Source organism: Solanum lycopersicum, chromosome 8 (genome assembly GCF_036512215.1).
Source record: "Solanum lycopersicum chromosome 8, SLM_r2.1".
NCBI lineage: Eukaryota > Viridiplantae > Streptophyta > Magnoliopsida > Solanales > Solanaceae > Solanum > Solanum lycopersicum.
Window position 1 is genome coordinate 52,696,157 of NC_090807.1, and position 22,970 is coordinate 52,719,126.

General features: G+C 35.8%; 1 protein-coding gene across 1 annotated transcript; it reads right to left on the reverse strand.

Moving 5' to 3' along the window:
• Positions 1 to 665: 665 nt before the first annotated feature.
• Positions 666 to 5,442, reverse strand: LOC138338026 (uncharacterized). The gene is made up of 7 exons (XM_069288487.1): positions 5,342 to 5,442; positions 4,740 to 4,850; positions 4,371 to 4,505; positions 4,014 to 4,213; positions 3,852 to 3,929; positions 2,851 to 3,173; positions 666 to 785 (listed from the first exon to the last, which is right to left on the reverse strand). Exons 1-7 carry the CDS (start codon positions 5,440 to 5,442, stop codon positions 666 to 668), a joined length of 1,068 nt encoding a protein of 355 aa, XP_069144588.1.
• Positions 5,443 to 22,970: the final 17,528 nt, after the last annotated feature.

The window sequence follows — 22,970 nt, forward strand, 5'->3', positions numbered from 1 at the left end:
TACTTAGACTTCATACTTATTTATAAACCACACGATATTCTAAGAAATTGTCTCACATATATAAAACCATCTAAAGCGTACAAATCAGGACTTTGGAAATACATAGTCAATATGCCATATAGGCCTTAATGAAAAAACTATCTCATGAAACATGATTGAAATAGGATATTCCTAATATCTACTAAAGTCTTCATAAGCTGGAAAAAATATATGGTAGTGTCCCAGACATGAGGACCTACCAGTACATGGAGAAAAAGTTCCAAGCTTCATCAAATCGACCTCCTCAAACTTAAAATGGACGGAACCTACAGTTGTAGTAATATAAATTAATGGGGTTAGTACGCCACATGTCACGCCTCGAGCTACCCCCAAAATGCTGACTCAGAACCTAGGACCACAAGTGATCTCAAGCTAACCACGCTGGCATAATCATGAGCATACTAAAGATAATAAACTCTTGCACAAGCTAAATCATACTTAAAATGAAAAGATGAGGAATACCCATATTCTATAACTGAGATATTTGAAAACAATGAGTTTAGTACAAAAGAAATATTAACTCAATACTAAGCTGAATCTAATTATGTCTGAAAATAGCCTCTCAACTTGAATGGAAATACAGTGACAAGCCCCAACTAAATCTTGCAAAAACTGAAACTAAATTACTAAAGACTGAAATGAAACTCATAACTGTTGTCCTCAGAGAATGAGGACTCACCACTGAATCTGCTGGACTGGAGATCAAAAATTGATCTATGCGTGATCTGGATGCTGAGAACCTGAACCTATTTCATGAGAAGATGTAGCGCACGTATGCGTCACTACTTGAAAGGTACTGAGCATGTAGGACAGAGTAAAGCTGAAATAAAACCTAACTAAACAAGCACAAAAACAAGTATAATATTCTGAATGTGATGTGCAGATTTCTGAACTAACTGGATGCAATGACCAATTTATAGCATGCTAAAACTGAATACTGAATATACTGATAAATGTTCAATGCAGAGAGTCTGACTGAACTGTGGGAGCTACTAATAACCGATAATAAAACCACATGAGCTAAATGTGGAGTCCGATGTATACGCCCCATCGAGAGTACCCAATATACCCCGCCAAAGGTATAAAGATATGCTGGCGTGATCCCTTACCTGATTGCCCACACAGGGAACTTACAACCTACATGGCTAGTACTTCTAGGACTATTGGGTATGCTAAACCCTAGTAAAACTCGGTATTATGCTATTCCCAATGAATTTTGTAAACTTAACTGATTATATCTGAATTTTAGTAAATACTGGATAACTCGAAACTTAAAATGCAATCTGAGAATACAACAATTAATCTGGTAATTATGCAATTATAACTGAGGCATGTATATCTGAAGTGTCTGAAATATATGACCTAACATGTGTAATTGAAGAACTAAAGAAATACAAAGCTAGGACTCAAATTCATGCGATAATCTGAGTAATAACATGATAATATGATTTGGAACATATATTTATTAAATTCATGAAGTTCTAACAATGTTCTATAAACCCTAGATTTAATCATGATAAAAATATCAAGAATCTGACTGAAAACTAGGGCCCAATGGGTGAAAGGAACCCGCTAGTGAAATCCCACATACCTGGTGATGAAATCCACGGAAATATACTTATGTTTTGGGGCTGGAACTTCTGGGCGTGTGGTGTTCTTGAACTAGCGTTCTTGAGCTTTTTTCTCCTCTCTTGCTTCTAATTTTCTATGTTTTGATATAAATATTTGACTTGGATATGTTTTAATTATGTCTCTAGGCTTAAACTGACTAAAATGTGATGATTTAGGGTCAAAAAGACCTAACTTAGGGTTTAAAAGGAGTGGGAAAGGTCAAAAAGACCCCTGGGAAGGTTGCTCAGGGGCCTCACGACGGCTAGGACTGACGGTCCGTCGTGCACCCAACGCCCCGTCGTTTGGTCAGTGGTGAGGGCCTTTTCGACAGTCCTTTACTAAAATGGGCATAACTTTTTAGTCAGAGGTCTGATTTTAGCAAGGTCGGTAGTTATGAAAATATAATTCAATTATCTATCTGTGGGTAGATCATGGGAAACATAATTCATTTTGTGCTAAGAGTTATAATCATTTCAAGTTTACCCAACTGTATTTCCCCTTAACTGGCTGCAAATTTTAAACCTACGGACCGTAGGTCCACCAACGAACCAAGTTGGTCATCCATAGCTCTTGTCAGAGTAGTTGAAGGGAGTCTTGATCGACATTCACGGACTACGGACCATCATTTGACCCACGGACCATAATTCCATCCATCATCCAAGACTTAATCAATTTTTCTAGGCTGGAATTTTTGGGAGTTTATGTCTCCATCGATGGTTGTGTAGGACTGACCGTGGATCAGGATACTGTCTGTCGATTCCATCATTGGTAGCACCTACAGATTTTTCTGAAAAACTAATTTTTGGTCTGTTTTGGCTACGGGGTGTTACATTATCTCCCCCTTGAGAACATTCTTCCTCGAATGAAAACTAAACTAGCTGAAATAGAGGGAGAGAGATGCAAACCCCACTACTAAACACTGAGAACTGAGTTCCGACTGAATTGAGTTCTAAGTACATACAATTATGCTAAAAATTAAAGTACAAACTGAGGGAGCGGGATTCTAAAAATGAATTTACGCATGAATGATTGTAAAACAAAAGAGGAACTATTACCTCAAGCTGGAGAGGAATCGGAAGGAAAAAAGTAAGGATACTTGGCTTTCATGGCTGCTTGTGCTTCCCAAGTAGCTCCCTCTACGGACTGACTCATCCACAAAACCTTGAATAAAGCAACTTCTTTGTTTCTCAACCTTCTAACCTGGCGGTCAAGAATATCAACTGGTACATCCGCATAAGAAAGACTATCTTTCACCGCCACACTCTCTAATGGCACTATAGAGGCTGGGTCACCCATGCACTTCTTCAAGAGTGAGATGTGGAAGACCGGATGCAATGCTGGTAATTTTGCTGGAAACTCTAACTCATATGTAACCTTGCCAATCTTTTTCAAGATCTTGTAAGGGCCTATATATCTAGGACTGAGCTTCCCTTTCTTTTCAAATCTCATCACCCCTTTCATAGGTGAAACTTTCAGAAAAACCCAATCATAAACTTGGACCTCTAGTTCCCTTCTCCTTACATCTGCATAAGATTTTCTGACGACTTTGGGCTATCTTAAGTCTATCTCTAATGAGTTGCACTTTCTCCATAGCATAAAGGAATGAATCTGGCCCTATCAAAGCTGTTTCACCTACTTCAAACCAACAAACAGGAGATCTACATCTACGCCCATATAAAGTCTCATAAGGGGCCATCTGAATGCTGGAATGGTAGCTATTATTGTAGGAAAACTCAATCAGAGGAAGGTGATTGAAATCGATCACACATGATCTCAACATATCCTCTAAGGTCTAAATGGTACGCTCTGCCTGCCCATCCGTAAGTGGATAAATTGTTGTACTAAGGTTAACTTGAGTACCAAGACCTATTTTAAATGACTTCCAGAAATGAGAGGTAAACTGATGACCTCTATCTGGGATGATAGACAAAGGAACCCCATGCAACCTCACAATTTCAGTAAGGTAAAACTTGGCATAGTCCTTTGCCAAATATATAGTCTTGTCCGCCAAAAAACGAGAAGACTTAGTCATCCTATCAACTATCACCCAAATTGAGTCATGCTATCTACGAGTACGAGGTAACCCTGTGATGAAATCCATATTGATCACATCCCACTTCCAAGTAGGAATATCGATCTCTTGAGTCATACCTCCTGGTTTTTCTGGTCTACATAGACTTAATAGCAATTGGGGCACTTACTCACAAAGTCTTCTATATCCCTCTTCATGCCATTCCACCAATATACTTCCTGCAGTTCATGGTACATCTTAGTAGCACCTAGATGAATAGAATACCTGGAGTTATGAGCTTCTGCAAGAATATTCTACCTCAACTCTCCCACATCAAGAACACACAATCTACCTTGGTAGCGAAGTACACCATCTCCTCCTTGGGACATAACCTCCACTCTCTCATTGTTGACTGCACCCTTTAGTTCAAGCAAGATTGGATCAATCTCTTGCTTCTCCTTAACCTCCACTACAAAAGACGATTCTGACCCATTCTGAACAATTACATCGTTGTCTAATATGCTCATAAGGCTAACTCCCAAGCGAGCAAGCCTGTGAACATCCTTCACTAGCTCCAATATTTTTTCATTAATATGGGATACACTACCCATAAATAATCTACTAAGAGCATCGGCCACTACATTCGCCTTTCCAGGATGATAATGAACAACTCACATCATAATCCTAATGTTTCTTGGTTAAAACATACTGAAGGCTCTTATGATCGGTGAACACATCTACATGAACACCATACAAGTATTGTTTCCATATCTTGAGTGCAAACACCACTGCTGCACGCTCGAGGTCATGAGTTGGATGGTTCCGCTCATGCACCTTAAGCTTTCTACAGGCATAAGATATAACCTTATCTCTTTGCATAAACACACAACAAAGGTCAACTCTGGATGCATCACAATAGATCACATAACCATCTGGTAGTTTCAAGATAAGAGTTGTAGTCAATCTAGTTTTCAATTCTATGAAACTTTTCTCACAATCATCTCAACATTGGAACTTGACCATATTCTGAGTCAACCTAGTTAATGGTAAGGCTATGGATGAAAATCCTTCCACTAACCTTCTGTAATAACCTGCTAGACCTAAGAAACCTCTGATATCTGTAGCAGAGGTAGGTCTGGGCCATTGTTTCGCTGCTTCTATATTTTGTGAATCTACGCGGATCCCTTCTCTAGATACAATGTGACCAAGGAAAGAAACGGATTGCAACAAAAACTCATATTTACTAAACTTAGACAATAACTAGTGATCTTTGAGAGTGTGCTGAACAGTTCTCAAATGACTTGCATGTTCTTCCTCACTCTTAGAGTAATGAGGATATCATCAATGAAGGCGATAGGGAAGAAGTCTAAGTACTGTTTGAACAATTTTTTCATCAAATCCATGAAAGTTGCAGGAGCATTGGTTAGTCCAAACGACATAACTACAAATTCATAATGACCATACCAAGTTCTAAAGTCTGTTTTCGAAATGTCACTATCTCTATCTCTGAGCTAATGATAACCCGATCTGAGGTGTATCTTTGAGAAATGACTAGCACCCTGAAGTTGGTCAAACAAGTCATCCATCCTGGGTGTGGGATACTTATTCTTGATTGTGACCTTATTCAACTGTCTATAGTCAATTCACATTCTGAGAGAACCATCTTTCTTCTATACGAACAATACTGGTCCATCCCAAGGTGAAATACTAGCTCTGATGAAAACCTTATCTAGAATGTCTTTCAACTTCTCTTTTAATTCCTTAAGCTCTGTTGAAGACATTCTGTAAGAAGGAATAGAAATAGGCTAGTATCTTGAAGGATATCAATTCCAAAGTCGATTTCTCTTTCAGGAGGAACCCCAGGAATATCTTTTCGAAATACTCCTTGAAATTAAAAGAATATTGGAACTGACTCAATAGTTGGGGTTTCAAGGCTACAAAACCTTTACCCAAACTAGATGATAGAGATAACCGTTAGATGTCATCTTTTTGGCCTTAAGGTAAGAAATAAATAGACCCATATGTGATAAGCTACTACCTTTCAATTCTAAGATTGGTTCGTCTGGAAACTGAAAATGAACAATCCTAGTTATGCAATCGACTGAGGAATAACATGAGTGTCACCAATTTATGCCTAGAATAACATCGAAGTCTACCATTTGTAACTCTACTAGATCTGCTGAGGTGAGTTTCTTAGAGACTGTGACAAGGCAATTTCTGTATACGTGTTTACCTATAACTTGGTCACCGACTGAGTAGAGACTGACAATGGTTCTGAGAAAATTTTTGGACTAACGCTGATTCGGACGGCTACACTGAGTTACAAAACATAAAGTCATGTTCGTTGTATGAGTGAATCATATGAGAGTCACATCCTTGAATTGGTAGGATGCCAATCTCAAATATAACTACCAGTTATTGACATCACATTAAATATTTTCTTAACCTCGTAAATGAACTTCTGTGGGTCCTTACCACCTTTTGACCCTGAAAACTTAGGCAGATTCATCCGAACAAAATCAAAAACTGTGGCTGCCACTAATCGATCATTTCTATTAGTAGGAATTCAAACCTACTGATTGTTCTTGTTGGTCATACTCTTGACCAAAAGCTGAATTGGCTTTCTGAAATTCTGCATTTTAACTTCCTTATCTGGTACTAGAGGAACTCTGTTAGCATTACGTGCATTAGAATTCCATGCCTAAGCTCTACAAGAAGGCATGATTTTGAGCGCTCAACGTCGAGTTAGAATGGAATTTTATCATACCTTACGTACGATAAGAGTAACAAGAAGGTGAAATTTTTCCTAAAACACTTCATAGCCTCCCTCTCATTAGATGTGGTGCACTTAACACTTATGAAAATGACTCTACTTAGTGTGGATTTTTCAGACATATTAGGACTCTTGAACCTAGTGCTCTGATACCAAGTTCTGTCACGCCCTATGCTACCCCCAAGACGCGGAAAAGGAACCTCGGACCACAAGTGATCCCAAGCTAACCCTTCTGGCATGATAATGAGCATACTAAAGATAATAAACTATTGCAGAAGCTAAATGATACTTAAAATAAAAAGATGGGGAATACCCATATTCTACAACTGAGATATTTGAAAACAATGTGTTTAATATAAAAGAAATATTAACTCAATATTAAGTTGAATCTAACTATATCTGAAAATAGCCTCAAACTAGAAAAGAAATACTGAGACAAGCCCAGCTAAATCTACCTAAAACTGAAACTAAATGATTAAAGACTGAAATGGAACTCATGACTTTTGTCCTCGGAGAATAAGGACTCACCATTGAATCTGCTGAGCTGGAGATCGAGAAATCAATATTTACGTGATCTGGATGTTGAGAACCTGAACCTACATCACGAGAAGATGTAGCGCACGTATGCGTCAGTACTAGAAAGGTACAGAGCATACAGGATAGAGTAAAGTTGAAATAACACATAACTGAATAAGCACAAAAACAAGTATAATAATCTGAACGTGATTTGCTGATTTTTTAGCTAACTGGATGCATTGACCAATTTATAACATGCTGAAACTAAATACTGAATATACTAATAAATGGTCAATGCAGAGAGTCTCAATGAACTGTGGGAGCGACTAATAACCAATAATAAAACCACATGAGCTAAATGTGGAGTCCGATGTATACGCCTCATCTAGAGGACCGAGTATACCCTGCCAAAGTTATAAAATCATGCTGGCGTGATCACTAAACTGATTGCCCAGAAAGGGGACTTACAACCTACATGGCTAGTAGTTCTAGGACTATTGGGTATGCTAAACCCTAGTCTAACTAGGTATTATGCTACTCCCAATGAATTCTGTAAATTAACTGATTATATCTGAATTTCTATAAATATTGATAGCTTGAAAGTGAACATGCAAACTGAGAAGGCAACAATTAATCTTGTAATAATTCAATTAGAACTTAGGCATGTATATCTGAAGTGTCTGAAATATATATGACCTAGCATGTGTAATTCATGAACTAAAGAAATACAAAGCTAGTGTTCTGAAATTCATACGATAATCTGAGAAATAACATGATTATATGATTTGGAAGATATATTGATTAAATTCATGAAGTTCTAACAATGTTTTAGAAACCCTAGGTTTAATCATGATAACAGAATCAAGAACCTGACTGAAAACTAGGGACCCAATGGGTGAAAGGAACCCACTAGTGAAATCCCACATACCTGGTGATGAAATCCACGAAAAAATACTTAAGTTTTGGGGTTGGAACTGCTTGAGCTTGTGGTGTTCTTGAACTAGGCCTCTTGAGCTTTTTTCTCCTCTCTTACTTCTAATTTTCTATGCTTTGATTTAATGATTTGACTTGAATATATTTTAATTATGTTTCTAGGCTTAAACTAACTAAAATCTTATGATTTATGATCAAAATGGTGTAACTTAGGGTTTAAACGGTGTGGGAAAGCTCAAAAAGCCCCCTGGAAAGGTTGTTGTCGGGCCTAATGACGGCCAGTACTAACGGACTGTCCTGCGCCCCACGCCTGGTCACTGGGTCCATCGTGAGCGCCTGTTCGACAGGCCTTTACTAAAATGGATAAAACGTTTTACTCAGAGGTCTCATTTTAGCAAGGTTGGTGGCTATGGAAAGATATTTCAATTATCTATCTGTAAGAAGGTCATGGGAGATCTAATTCATTTTTTGCTAGGATGTATGATCATTTTAGGTTGACCCAACTTCATTTTCCCTTAACTGGCTACAAATTTTCCACTAACGGTCAAACTTATGTACCGTAGGTCCACCTACGAACCATGTTGGTCATCCATAGCTCTTGTTAGAGAGTGGTTGAGGGAGTCTTGATCGACACTCACAGACTACGGACCGTCTTTGACCTACGGACCGTAAGTCCGTCCATCATCCAGACTTAACAAAATTTTCTAGGTTGAAATTTTTGGTAGTTTCTGATCCCATCGACAGTTGTACCGGATGGACCATGGTTCAGGCTACGGTAAGTCGATGTAACCGTTAGTAGCACCTGCAGATTTTTCTGAGAAACTATTTTATGGTCTGTTTTGGCTACGGGGTGTTACACCACATGTACTAAGTATGAATATATGCACATAACACTTAAGGTCATGCATGAAAAAGGATCATTTATCATATCTGTAGAAACCGTGCATAATCATGTGAACTCCTTTAATGCACATACCATAGAACATATACAAGTCAAGGATTCAATCAAAATGAAGCATGATCACAATTAAAGACACATTATCATAGTCATGTTAACTTTTCCTATTCAATAGATCATATAACATAACATACAAAACACTTACCAATGATCCCATCCCCAACCTACAAGTGCAACGGTCATGTGAAGCCCCATAACCCCACACAACCAAGTAGACAAGATAGGAGACCATAAGTAAAGATTTGCATCATATAACTTGTAACATCATTAGTTATCACTTCATATAGAAATATAACCCAATAACATATTCATCATAATTACCAACATCATGTTAGTGTAACACCATGTATCATAAACATATACCTTTCCAGTTATCATATTACATAAGAACAATCTCCTAGGACATCCATTAGAGTCATCTTGTGCAACATCTAGGTAGAGTCCCATACCCTTACCTCTACTAAGTAGACTCCTCAAATCACCCTAGTAAAAGTTCATTTACTTATATTTCATTTTACATGACAGAATATACGCCTTAACCGACATAAACCATGTGAGCTAAACATGAAATGTGGTGTCATAAAACCCCATATCGAAAAAAGGTGGTCTACCAGCCAAAGTAGAACCTAACATGACATAACTTTTTAGGTTGATCCACTAGCTAGTATCATATGGTGGAAACATAGTTCAAGAACAAGGAGATGTATTAGATACCCATAGTTCCACATTACATGGCAGCCTCAACCTCATGATAGTCATTGTGAACCTACCTTCCAACTAGGGAAGAAACACCCCTCGTAACTAGTTCATGAGTGCTTAGCTGTCACAACTAGGGAGCACCCCTTAGAAGTAACATGGCATACTTGAACTCTTGGAGGTCTCATACAAGTCCATAGTTATCATTCACCACATCGACATAGTAAATTTATCCTAAAATTTAAAACTTTTCATAGCACATTATATGCTAGAAACATCACTTCGTATTTATATAAAGTATAAATCATAATACATATTTAGACCCTAAGTGTCTTTGACATCTTAGACTCAACAACCTTAGAATATATTGGGGACACGACCCTTAAAACATAAGACCTAACTATATAACTTTTAATAAATTTTACATTAAGACATGAGTAGGGAATCCTTGGAACGTAAAGATCCCTTTGCTTGAGCTTGGGAATCGCATATGAAGCTCCTTAATCATAGACATCCTTTAAGGATCCATAACCTACACTCTGTGGAAAAAGTAGAGAAGAATGGTATTAGTTCAAGAATGCACTAAGTATGACAATTATGCAAAAACATGCATTTAAAAGGGACATTTTCTTGAAACCATACTTCATGCCTTTTTGAGTAAATATTCATAAAACCCTTATTCAATACCATTTACATCATTCATATACTTCATTTAAACATATTCAAAGTCCGAAAATTGCATAAGATCATATATATAATTGATTACATTTTTAAGGAACATTACCGTGAGCTACATCAGTCACACATATATTTACTTCTTTGCATATACGTCTTTATTAGACCTTGTTCATGACCCCAATCTTAGTCTACTAGTGCACCAGTAATGTGAAGCCCCATAACCCCACACATGATTAGTAGACCCTTCATGAGACCACAAACCTTAGTATTCAATTCATACATCAACAAGTAAGTAAAGGCAACTTCATTCATGTCAATAAAATACCTTCATCATATAGTCATTTCGACCAACATAGTGCATATAAGGATAAAATCACATCTAATACATTCAAACCATGAACACCTTCATAACAAGTAGACCAATACTACAAAGTCATGCATATGTGCATAAACATAATCATACGTATAAGGTCACCTTCTTAGAACTTCCTAAGGAGCTACTTGTGAAATGTCTAGATAGGTTCATTACTTCCACCTATCCTAAGTAACCTCCCTTAAGTCCTCTTACTTAGGGTCCCATTCATTTACCTCTGTTGTCTATTTTACATCATGGAAACTATAGCCTTAACTGACACTAAGACCATGGGTGCTAAACATGGAATTTGGTGTTGTAGAGCCTTACACCAACGGAAGGTGTTCTTACCTAGCCAAGGATAGAACATTAACACATGCTAGCATACTAAGTGACATCACACTGCTAGATACTATGTGGCAACCATAGTTAAGGAACTTGGAGGTACATGTGAAAACCCTCTTTATGCCAAGATTAGGCATTGTAGTTATTCGCTTATGGATACCCTATTTATGCCCATTGAGATGTTGTCGTTATCAACCTCATGAGGTTTATGGTGACCTACCTTTCCACTTTGTATAGGGACACACTCATATTCAAGTTCACTTGGTGCTAAGCTAAGTTCCCTTTATTGAAAACCTTCATTAACATTACTTTATAAAATGTAGGCTTAGGAGATTCACTCTCCAAATGCTTAGCTCATAGGCTATAGGTGAGAAGTCCTTTCATCAACCTATATCATGTGAGAAAATCCTTTCACATAGACATAACATATGTATTAGCACTATATAGTTTAGGATACAATTGAGCACACCTTTCAAGGATCCTCTATTGACTAGATCATCATTCATGTGTGTGTGTATACATATATGTGAGCAAAATTTTCACATAACACCTTAAATCATATATGTTCATATATCAATACATAAGTCTATAGGTGTGACCATATGAGCAATCCTTTCATATTAATACATTAATACACCATTTACATTCATACTTCATCATATCATATTCCTAACATCATATTATACAAGATATATTCATGACATGCCCATTCATTCATTTTCATGTACATGGAAACCAAACCTAGGAACTATCCCATCAAAGCACACTTGTGCAATACATAGACAAAGTCACATACCCATGCCCATGATACTACACCTATAAAGTCATCCTAGGTAAGGAATACATAACATACTTCACATACATATACTTTACATGCATAGTAGTAGACACTAGTTAATATGAGAACTACCTTTCATTTAGACACCATGACCTATACTACTTGTAGCATGCTTGTAAAGTGAGTGTGTGTACATTTGTAAACATGATCACCTAATGTATATCAACAACACATTATGGCATCCACACTCTTAGACCATAATACTCTTTCAAGCACAAACGACACAACACACAGTCGCATAGGAGACAAGCTAACTTCATATTACACTTAAGACTTCTAACTGTTGCTATTCATGCATTCACATAGTGGTACATAGGTAAGGGATTATTAAACATATTAACTCATAAGTGGAAGAATCTATAATTTACCCTAACATGGAGTTACACATGATTATACAATAGCCATACAACCTAAATTACAACTAGAATAGGAAAGTAGGCATAAGCTTCACATAGTATCATCATAACCACATGTTCATATATTCATCAATTTTCCGTCATAGACATGGTCAAAACAAACATAGATTGACAATAAAGTAAGCACCACCACCATTAGTGGACCATACCACACAATGCCATACAAGGCTTCATCAACATTACTATAAAGAAATAGAGAAGTAGAAGAGTAGAGGAATTCTTGCCAATCCTTTAGCCTTTGGTCATCATAGACCATTACTACTATTTCATCAAATATAAAGTATAGGGAAGTAGCTTAAGGTACCATAATCATACATGAAGTTAAGCATAAGCTACTACAAGGCCATACTACAAACTAGTACAACATATCATTAACATGCTATAATGTTGAAGGACATAGACCATCATCCAACTTCACTTGCATGGATTATAGGTCATATTTCTTAAATAATATCAATCCAAGACAGTAGCTAATAATATACTTAATCATATCAAAATCATGCTTAAAGCTCTTCAAGATCAAGCTACTATCGTAGGCATTAAACTATCAATTCAATGCAGAGTAGAGAAAATAGGCCATCTTATTTTACCAATAAGGTAAATGGTAGGCATTAGATAATGAAATCATAGTCTAGATGAGACACTACTACAATTGCCAACAAGGTCGAATTCACTATAAGATTGCTTCATATTACGAATTCATGGAAGGTATGTTTACATAGGTTAATCCTATTCAAACGATCATGAGTTTATCTACATTAAATACATTACATATAATTCATACTCTCATTACGCTATAGGAAGCAATTATAGACAATTAGCCATGATCAATTCATATAACAACTTAACCTAATGTCAAGATCACAAGTTACTACTTGATAGACTAGAAGAATCTAGATCAATTCAAACAAAGCCTTATTTAGTTTGATCATACAAGATTTATATCCACAATTCACCATGGTATTAACCTAAGGCAGTATCTACAAGAATCTTAGCATAATCAAATTCCACTTTTATACATTTAAAGATCAATGTTATAGTGATCATATAGAATCATAAGCTAGTATGTTCAATTCTTTATACATTGATTCACATGGATAATTCATAAACAATTCACCATAAATATACATACAATACAGTAGACATAAACATATTATAATAACTGAATCACAAATCGATATGCATAAGATCAAGATCATAAAGCCATACATAGGCTAAAATCGAGTTTATGAAAGAGCATGGGTTCATTATGTAATAGGATTAAAAAATAATTTCCAAATAAGTAGATAATCATAAATATATTCATATGATGCTTTTGAAATCAATTTAAGAAAGAACCCATGGCTAGATTGAAGAAGGAGATCTTTGATCATGAAAACTCTTTTGAAAACATTTAGATTAACTCTCCAAGTGAAATGTTACATAGAGATGAAGGATCACTATACCTTTGTCTAGTGGAAAACCTCCAAAACTTGACGATTCATCTATTGAATCGAAGATCCAAGCTTTTCTTGAGCTTAATTAACAATGGTGGTTTCTAGGGAGATTATTTTTGAGGGAAAAGGTTCAATTTCGTGAGAGAGGATTTAGAATGGGTTATTCTCGTTTTTAATCCCTTATGTACACACCCAAAAGTAGCTTAATAAACATATTAGAATCAGTTTAGGACGTGTGGTGAATTTCCCATTCACCCCCTAAATAAAACAGTGCACAAGGCACCATTTGCAGGCCACCATCGACGACACCATCGACGGATGGTAGGTCAATCAACGGGTCGTCTATGGCTTCCGTCAATTGGTCATTCGCCTGATATTTGGTTGAAATTTTCCCAGGATAAGTTTCCATCAATGAGACCCCATAAAAAGGCCGTTCGCCAAACAACAGGGTGTCGTTTGCTCCGTTGATTGACACTTTCAAGGCAGTGTCTCGACCAGCCTTGGATCCTTCTTTTTGGGAGTTTTGTGTGGCCCTTTAGAAGACGTAGGTTTCAACATAAATACAAAAATCAAAAATTTGTAGACCTTCCACATAAGTTTCACCCAAAAAAGCAACTGCAACTCGTCCAAAAAGGCTAGACCTCATCGAGACACACATTTAGCGTCTGAATGGATATTTTTCAAACGCCTTGGACGTTCTTGGTTGTTTGACCTCCAAACATCTCGAAACTCCATATACTACTATTAAAAATCATTTTAAATCATTTTAAGACTTATTAATCTCATGACATACAATATATAAGCACGTATAGACACATGATGCATAAAGGTGACTAGTCGTTGAACGTTTTGGTCGTCCCTTGACGTTCGAATTCCAAATCACCTCAAACTTTACACACTGCCCCTAAACATATTATAATAAATTTTAGGACCTTATAACCTTAATACAATCATGTTATGATCTAGACATCCTAACTCATTTAGGGTCTTACATTAGCTTTAGTCCCTTTCTTGAATAACCTTTAAGTTGTCTTTTTATCATAAACTTATCATAGGTCATAGGAGATTAAATCCTTGTATAAACATGATCATGAGATCTTTAGGATTATATGAGAATCTCCTTTCATCGCAACCCTTCTTATGTGAGATTAACATAGCATAGTCATCTCCTGTAAAGCGTATAAAAGAATATCATAATTTGTATTATTGTGTGCTTTTCATGATATCATAAATAACATGTTCATATCCTAGCATATCCACATAGAACCATCATACATACTTTTTTTATTGAATTTTCAGTTGAGGCAGTGAGGTGCACGTCAGCCTCGCGTTGCGAGGTTTACTCTCAAATCTTGAGGCAAAACACCTCGTGATAGGTGCGCATCGCACTCTATGCCTCCACTTCTGCCTGCCCGCAGGCTGCAAGGCAGCCTGCCCACCCATGTTTGGGTTCTCCCCCAGGACCCTTGTGGTGGTCTTTGGGGTGTCGTTAACGGATGTTTGGACGCTTTGTACTACATACTACCTATCCAAGTTAACTTTCCAAGTTTTGGACTGCATTTTAAACCTTTAAACCTTCACCAAACATAGGGACGTCTACTAAATCAAATTAGCTAGTTTCCAGACGTCAAGGTCTTTCTTAGTTGTTTTGGATCTAACATTTTCCAAATGATTTTATAACATTAACATAGGTCTGTAAACACCATTTTAAACATTATTTTATGAATTAATCTCTAGTCTATGTCATGGCATTTCCTGAGTGTTATGGGTAGGATGTGCATAAACTTACCTTTACCTTTTGGAGATAAGTAAGTTGTTTTTGAAATAGCTTTGGCAAATTGAATATATATCATCAAAGTTTTATTTGGAAACGATATCAATATCCTGCAATGTTTTTATATTCTCAATTATAATATTTCATTATAACAACTAAACCAATTATGTGAACAATTCTCATTATTATAAAGAGGTTTGAATACATAAATGACTTCTTGTCTTGTTATCTTTGAAAAAATTGAAGACATCTTGGAATGAAATAAAAAGCCACAAAGAAGTAGTAGCTGTTACAATAAAGCCTCTTTGTTGGATATGTTGACCCCCAATTTTGACTCTTCCCCAAATAAATTAACTTTCGAGCTTCAATAATTTCGAACGATTTAAAATAATTAGCATTATAAAATTAAAAATATTTTTCAAGTCATCTCAAAGTAATTTTAGTTGTTTCATAATTTTTTAAATATTAAATATGTCTTTTATATAATTAGTTTATTTTATAAATATTTGAAAATCTTCTCAAAAATATTTTTTTTAATTAAATACTTTGTTAATTAGTTTAATTAATTAATAGTTTATATGTTTGTGTTAATATTTAATAATTAATATAATTAATTTTATTTCGTAAGTGCAAGAATCTTACCAAATTAATTTACGTTAATTCATCTTATTAGTCAAAATACTCTTAATCCTTCAAGAGACCAATATTTGGGTTTCTCTCTTACAATTTCCATCAACTCCTATTCCCAGCCCAAATTTAATGTCAACGCATTTATTTTTCATAATTTCTATCATTCCCTACTATTTTAAAATATTATCAAAAATCCCTTATTTTACTCCCAAAATCACAACAGCTGATACATAAATAGATACTCCCAAAACCCACGCTTTCTCTTCCTTGTTTCACTCCATCAATCTCTCCCTTTTTTCCTCCCACAATCCTATCAGTTTATTCCTTCCTTACAATTTGAAATTCAAAATCGTTCTCTCTCCAATCAAATTGAATTCAACACCGAAATAGCTACATTCTTCATTTTCTCCAACTTTCAGCTCACCGTTTGTTTTCATCACCAATCCTCTTATCAAACCTTTTAGTATAAACTATCCTCTACCACCTACCACATCAACAAGTTTAGCAGGTGCTATTGGTGGATCTTTTACGGATACATGTATCCATTCTCCAAAGTGACCTGCATTTTTATTTTTAATTTTTTGCTTAATCGTGCAGGTAATAACTAATATATGATATATTGTGATCCATTCCCTCCTCTACATGCCAAGACTGGTGGAATTGTTATGTCAATTTATTGGTATGGTTTTTATTGTGCACCCAATTAACTACCACAAATGCAGCAAAAAATTGATATATTATTGGTATTCGTCGTGTTTAGGAAGATGCACTACTTTTTAAAAACAAAAGCAACAACAATACAATACAATATATTTTTTGTTGTTAATCCTTTTTCTAATACATATAGATTCTAGTTTATTTTCATATCTAAATATGTGTGTTTTATGTCTTTAATTATTATCTCATACTTTATTAGAATAAATTGAATAATCTACCATATATTCTTGTTATGTATCATACTTCGTCTTCTCCGTCCTCTCTCCCAAAATTTGTCATCTTTTTACTTTGACTGTTATTTTGTTTCATCGTGTTCAGTTTGATATATATATATGGATCCTGATACAAATCGAAAAATATAAGATTCTGATGACGAAGATTGCGCAGAAAATATATTTTTTTCAGATGCATGACTAAGACGAAACTTGTATGCAGATGGACAGGGTGTTATCTTCAATTACAGATACTTTAAAGGATTTAGCACATTATAATTGGAAAACGATTGTATTTGTTGTTGAGGTTGAAGATCTGATCCATGAATGCAGAGATATATTATAGATAATGGTGTTTATAGTTCATTATATATCTCAAACATATTTTATTGAATATAATTAAATGTGTGTGTGTGTGTGTGTTTGTGTGTTAATGTTTGTTTGTTTAAAAATTACAAATACACATTGATGATACTATTCAGAATCAAAAATGATGAATGTTTCAGAAGTCTAGCCGACAAATGAAAATATTCATGATACTATCAAAAATCAACATGAAATAGAGAAATATTCATAACTCCAACCCACATATGAAAATATTCATGTTACTACAGAAGCAAGTGAACATAAACATAAATTACTATGATCAGAAAATTTAGTATTATTATAGATTATCAGATATTTGATACATTAAAATTTGTTTGTATATGATGCTTTATCAATTTAATGTATCTTGACTTATACTACATGTTGCTTTTTTAAGATGATAAACCAGATCAAGGCCTTCAAGATCTTAATGAATCAACAATGAATGAAGACACATAAATAGTAATATATCATATATAATGTATTTTTTGATAAATTATTGCATTACTCAAATATATTAAGAAACATAAATAGTAATGTATCCTGCACTAATTTATTAGGCATGATATGTAAATTCAGATTTTTTACTAAGTATATCTCATATTCATTTTTTTTGTATATAATACATAGCTACGTCGAATTATATGGACATGATTCATAAACACTAATTTATACTACATGTATCTGAAACAACCCGTAGTCAAAACAAACCAAAAATCAGTTTTTCAGAAAAATCGGCAGGTGCAACTGACGTGTTGTCGACAGACCGTAGACTAACCCATGGTCCGTCCTGCACAATCGTCGATGGGATCAAAAACACCTAAAAATCTCACTCGACAAAAATTTGTTAGGTGTTGGTCGACGGACGGACTTACAGTCCGTAGGTCAGACTACGGTTCGTAGTTCATGACCGTCGATCGAGACCCCCTTTCACCCACTCTTTTACAAGAGCCACGGATAACCAACATGGTTCGTAGGTTGACCTACGGTCCATAGGTTTGACCATAGGTGGGAATTAACAGAAAATTAACGGGTAATACAGTTAGGTCAACTTCAAATAGTCATAACTCTTCATAACTCTTAGCACAAAATATATTAGGTGTCATATGACCTACCCACAGATAGATAATTGAATAAGTTTTCTATCGCCACCGACCTTGCTAAAATCCGACCTTTGTGAAAATAGTTAAGCCCGTTTTAATAAAGGCATGCCGAACAGGCACAAGTGACGGACCAACAAATGGAGCGTGGATCCACCTACAAACCGTCTATCCTGTCCGAAGGTTGATCCAACAACAACTTTCCCAGAGGTCTTTTTAACCTTTCCCACTCCATTTAAATCCTTATATACGTCATTTTGACACTAAATCGTCATATTTTAGTCAATTTATGCCTAGAAACATTATTTCAACGTATCTAAGTCAAATCATTAAATCAAAACGTAGAAAATTAGAAGAAAGAGAGGAGGAAAAGCTCAAAAAACCTAGTACAATATCGCCACAAGTTCCAGCCCCAAAAACTAAGTATTTTTTCGAGGATTTCATCACCAGGTATGTGGGATATCACTAGTGGGTTAATTTTACCCATTGGTCCCTAGTTTTTAATCAGATTCTTGATTCCCGTATCATGATTAGACCTTAGGTTTCTCGAACATCAACAGAACTTCATGAACTTATTAGTTATATGTTCCAAATCACATTATCATATTATTATTCAGTTTATTGCATGAATTTCAGAACTCTAGCTATGTATTTCATTAGTTCTTTAATTACACATGCTATGTCAGATATTTTAATTTACTTCAGATATACATGCCTCAATTATAAATGCATAATTAACATATTAATTATTGCATTCTTAGTTTGCATTTTCAATTTGATCTATACAGTATTTATAGAAAGTTCAGACATTATCAGTCAACGATATAAATCAATGGGAGTAGCATAATACCGAGTTGGACTAGGTTTCAGCATACCAAATTAGTCCCAGAACTACTAGACAAGTAGGTTGTAAGCCCCCTCTATGGGCAATTTGTTTAGTGATCACGCTAGTATGCCTTTATCCCTTTGGGAGGGTATATTGGGTCCTCTCGATGGGGTGTATACATCATACTACACATTTAGCTCATGTGGTTTTATTATTGGTTATTAGTAGCTCCTACAGTTCAGTCAAAATCTCTTGCATTGACCATTTATCAGTATACTCAACATTCAGTTTTAACATGTTATAAATTGGTCATTACATTCATTTTTCTCGGCATTCATAATCAATATAATGTTCATATTTTTATACTTGATTTTGTGATTGTTAAGTTATGTTTTATTTCAACATTATTCTATCCTATATGCTCGGTACCTTCCAAGTACTAACACATACGTGCTCTACATCTTCTCGTGATGTATATTCAGGTTCTCAGCATTCAGATCACGCATAGATCGATTTCCAATCTTTAGTTCAACAGATTCAGTGGTGAGTAATCATTCTGTGAGGACAATAGACATGAGTTTCTTTTCAGTATTTAGTCATTTAGTTACAAGTTTTTGCAAATTTAGTTGGGGCTTGTCACATTATTTATAGTCCAGTTAGAGGCTTATTTCAGGCATAGTTAGTTTCAGCTTAGTGTTGAGTTAGTAACTTCATTAAATTACAATAATTCGTTTTCATATATATCAGTTTTAGCATATGAGTATTCCCCATATTTTCATTATAAATTATTATTTAGCTTCCACATCAGTTTATTATCGTTAGCATGCTTATTATCATGCCGGCAGGGTTAGCGTGGGATTACTTGTGGTCCTAGGTTCTGTGTCCTCGTATCGGGGGTAGTTCGGGGCATGACAAAACTTGGTACCAGGGCACTAGGTTTAAGTGTCCTAGGATGTTTGAAAAGCCGCACTAAGTAGAGTCATTTTCATGGGTCTGAAGTGCACTACATCTAATGAGAGGGAGGCTACAAAGTGTTTTTTTAGGAAAAACTTCAGTTTCTTTTTACTCTTATAGTGTGTAAGATATGTGCAGATTCCATTCTAACTCAACGTTGAGCGCTTAAGATCATGCCTTCTCGTAGAACTTAGGCATAGAATGCTAATGTACACAATGCTAACTCAATTCCTCTTGTACCAGATAAGGAAGTTTAAATGCAGAGTTTTAGAACGCCAATGCAGCTTTTGGCTCAGAGTATGACCAGTAAGAACAATCAGCAGGTTCTAGTCCTACTAATAGAAATGACCGATTAGTGGCAGTGAGAGTTTGTGACTTTATTAAGATGAATCCTCCTAAGTTTTTAGGGTCGCAAGTTGGTAAGGACCCACCAAAGATCATTGATGAGGTTAAGAAAATATTTGATGTGATGTAAGTAATTGGTAGTTATGCGTGAGATTTGAATGCTACCAACTCAAGGATGTCACTCATATATGGTTCACTTAGTGGAAAGACAAGAAACATCACTTTGTCTTTTGTAACTCAGTATAGCAGTCCAATTCAGTGTCAGTACAGAAACTCTCTCCGAACGTTTCTTAGTCTCTACTCCAGTCGGTGATCCAGTTATCGCTAGATGGGTATACAAAAATTACCCTGTCACAGTCTCTAAGAAACTCACTTCCGCATATCTAGTAGAGTTAGAAATGGTAGACTTCGATGTCATTCTAGGCATGGATTGATTACACTCATGTTATGCATCAATCGATTGTAGAACTAGGATTGTTAGTTTTCAATTTCCAGATGAACAAATCTTAGAATGAAAGGGTACTAGCTTAGCACCTATGGGTCGATTTATTTCTTACCTTAAGGCCAGAAAGATAATATCTAAGGGTTATCTCTATCATCTAGTTCGGGTTAAGGATTTTATCCTTGAAACCCTAGATCTTTAGTCAGTTCCAATAATCTGTGAATTTCCAAAAGATCTACCCGGGCTCCCTCTCGAAAGGGAAATAGACTTTGAAATTGATCTCCTTCTAGATACCTAGTCTATTTCTATTCTTCCTTACATAATGGCTCCAGCAGATCTTAAAGAATTGAAAGAGTAGTTGAAAGACCTTCTAGATAAGGGTTTCACCAGAGTTAGTATTTCACCATGAGGTACACCAGTGTTGTTCGTAAGGAAGAAATATGGTTCTCTAAAAATGTGCATTGACTATAGACAGTTGAATAAGACCACAATCAAGAATAAGTATCCCATCCCTAGGATCGATAACTTGTTTGACCAACTTCAGGGTGCTAGCCATTTCTCAAAGATAGACCTCAGATTGGGTTATCATCAGCTCAAAGTCAGAGATAGTGACATTTTGAAAACAGCCTTCAGAACTCGGTATGGTCATTATGAATTTTTCGTTATGTCATTTGGATTAACCAATGATCGTGCAGTTTTCATGTATTTGATGAAAAGAGTGTTCAAACAGTACTTGAACTTTTTCTTTATCGTCTTCATTAATGATACCCCCATTTACTCTAGGAATGAGGAAGAACATGCGAGTCATTTGAGAATTGTTCTTTTTTACTCTTATGGATCGCCAATTATTCGCTAAGTTCAGCAAATATGAGTTCTGGTTGCAATCTGTTGCTTTCCTTTGTCACATTGTATCTAGCTAATAGATCCGAGTGGATCCACAGAAGATAGAAGCAGTGAAACAATGGCCCAGACCTATCTCTGCTGCAAATATCAGAAGTTTCTTTGGTCTAGTGGGGTATTATAGAAGGTTCTTGGAACGATTCTCCTATATAGCCTCACCATTGACTAGGTGAACTTAGAAGATGGTCAAGTTTTAATGGTCAGATGATTGTTAGAAAAGCTTTGCAAAATTGAAAACAAGATTCACTACAGCTCATGTATTGACTCTACCAAAGGGTTTAGATGGTTATGTGATCTAATGTGATGCATCCAGAGTTGTCCTAGGTTGTGTATTGATGCATAAGGTGATAGCTTATGCCTCTAGACAACATAAGGTTCATGAGAAGAACTATCCAACTCATTGTTAGGTTCAAATTCACACACACACACTAGATGAATGAAGAACACAAGAACTTTCAAGAGAAAGAGATGAGAGATCTAGAGAGAGAAAGAGAAAACCCAATATTTTGTGGTAACACCCCGTGAATAAACTTCCACAGCGGTGAGGTATATTTATATTAATAAATCAGAGTATTTTTGGTTACAGAGAATAAATAAGAAAACCTAAAATAGAGAATAAATAGGAAAACCTAAAATAGAGAATAAATAGGAAAACCTAAAATTAATCAGGCGCCACTACCTAAAATTCTCCCACTTGGAGACTGACTCAGTAATCCAAAAAATACATTCTCAAAAACAAAATCTCTTCATCATCAACATCTTTACCGCACCGCAACATCTGTAGCAACAACTACAGAAGACCAACCGAGGTTTCGCATAACCTGTGTTTCCCAACATCAACACATTTCGTCAACATGTCTGCCGGGTTCTTTGCACCCTCTATCTTCTCCAAGCACATATCACCATCCTCCACTGCCCTGCGAGTGAAATTGTATCGCCTTCTGATGTGCTTTGTCTTCGAATGATAGACTGGATTTTTCACCAACTATATGGCACTCTGGCTATATGAGTAAAGAATTTTCTCGCTCTGCTTCTTACCCAATTCCTCAAGATAATCTTTCAGCCATATCATCTCTTTCCCAGCTTCAGCTACTGCCACATA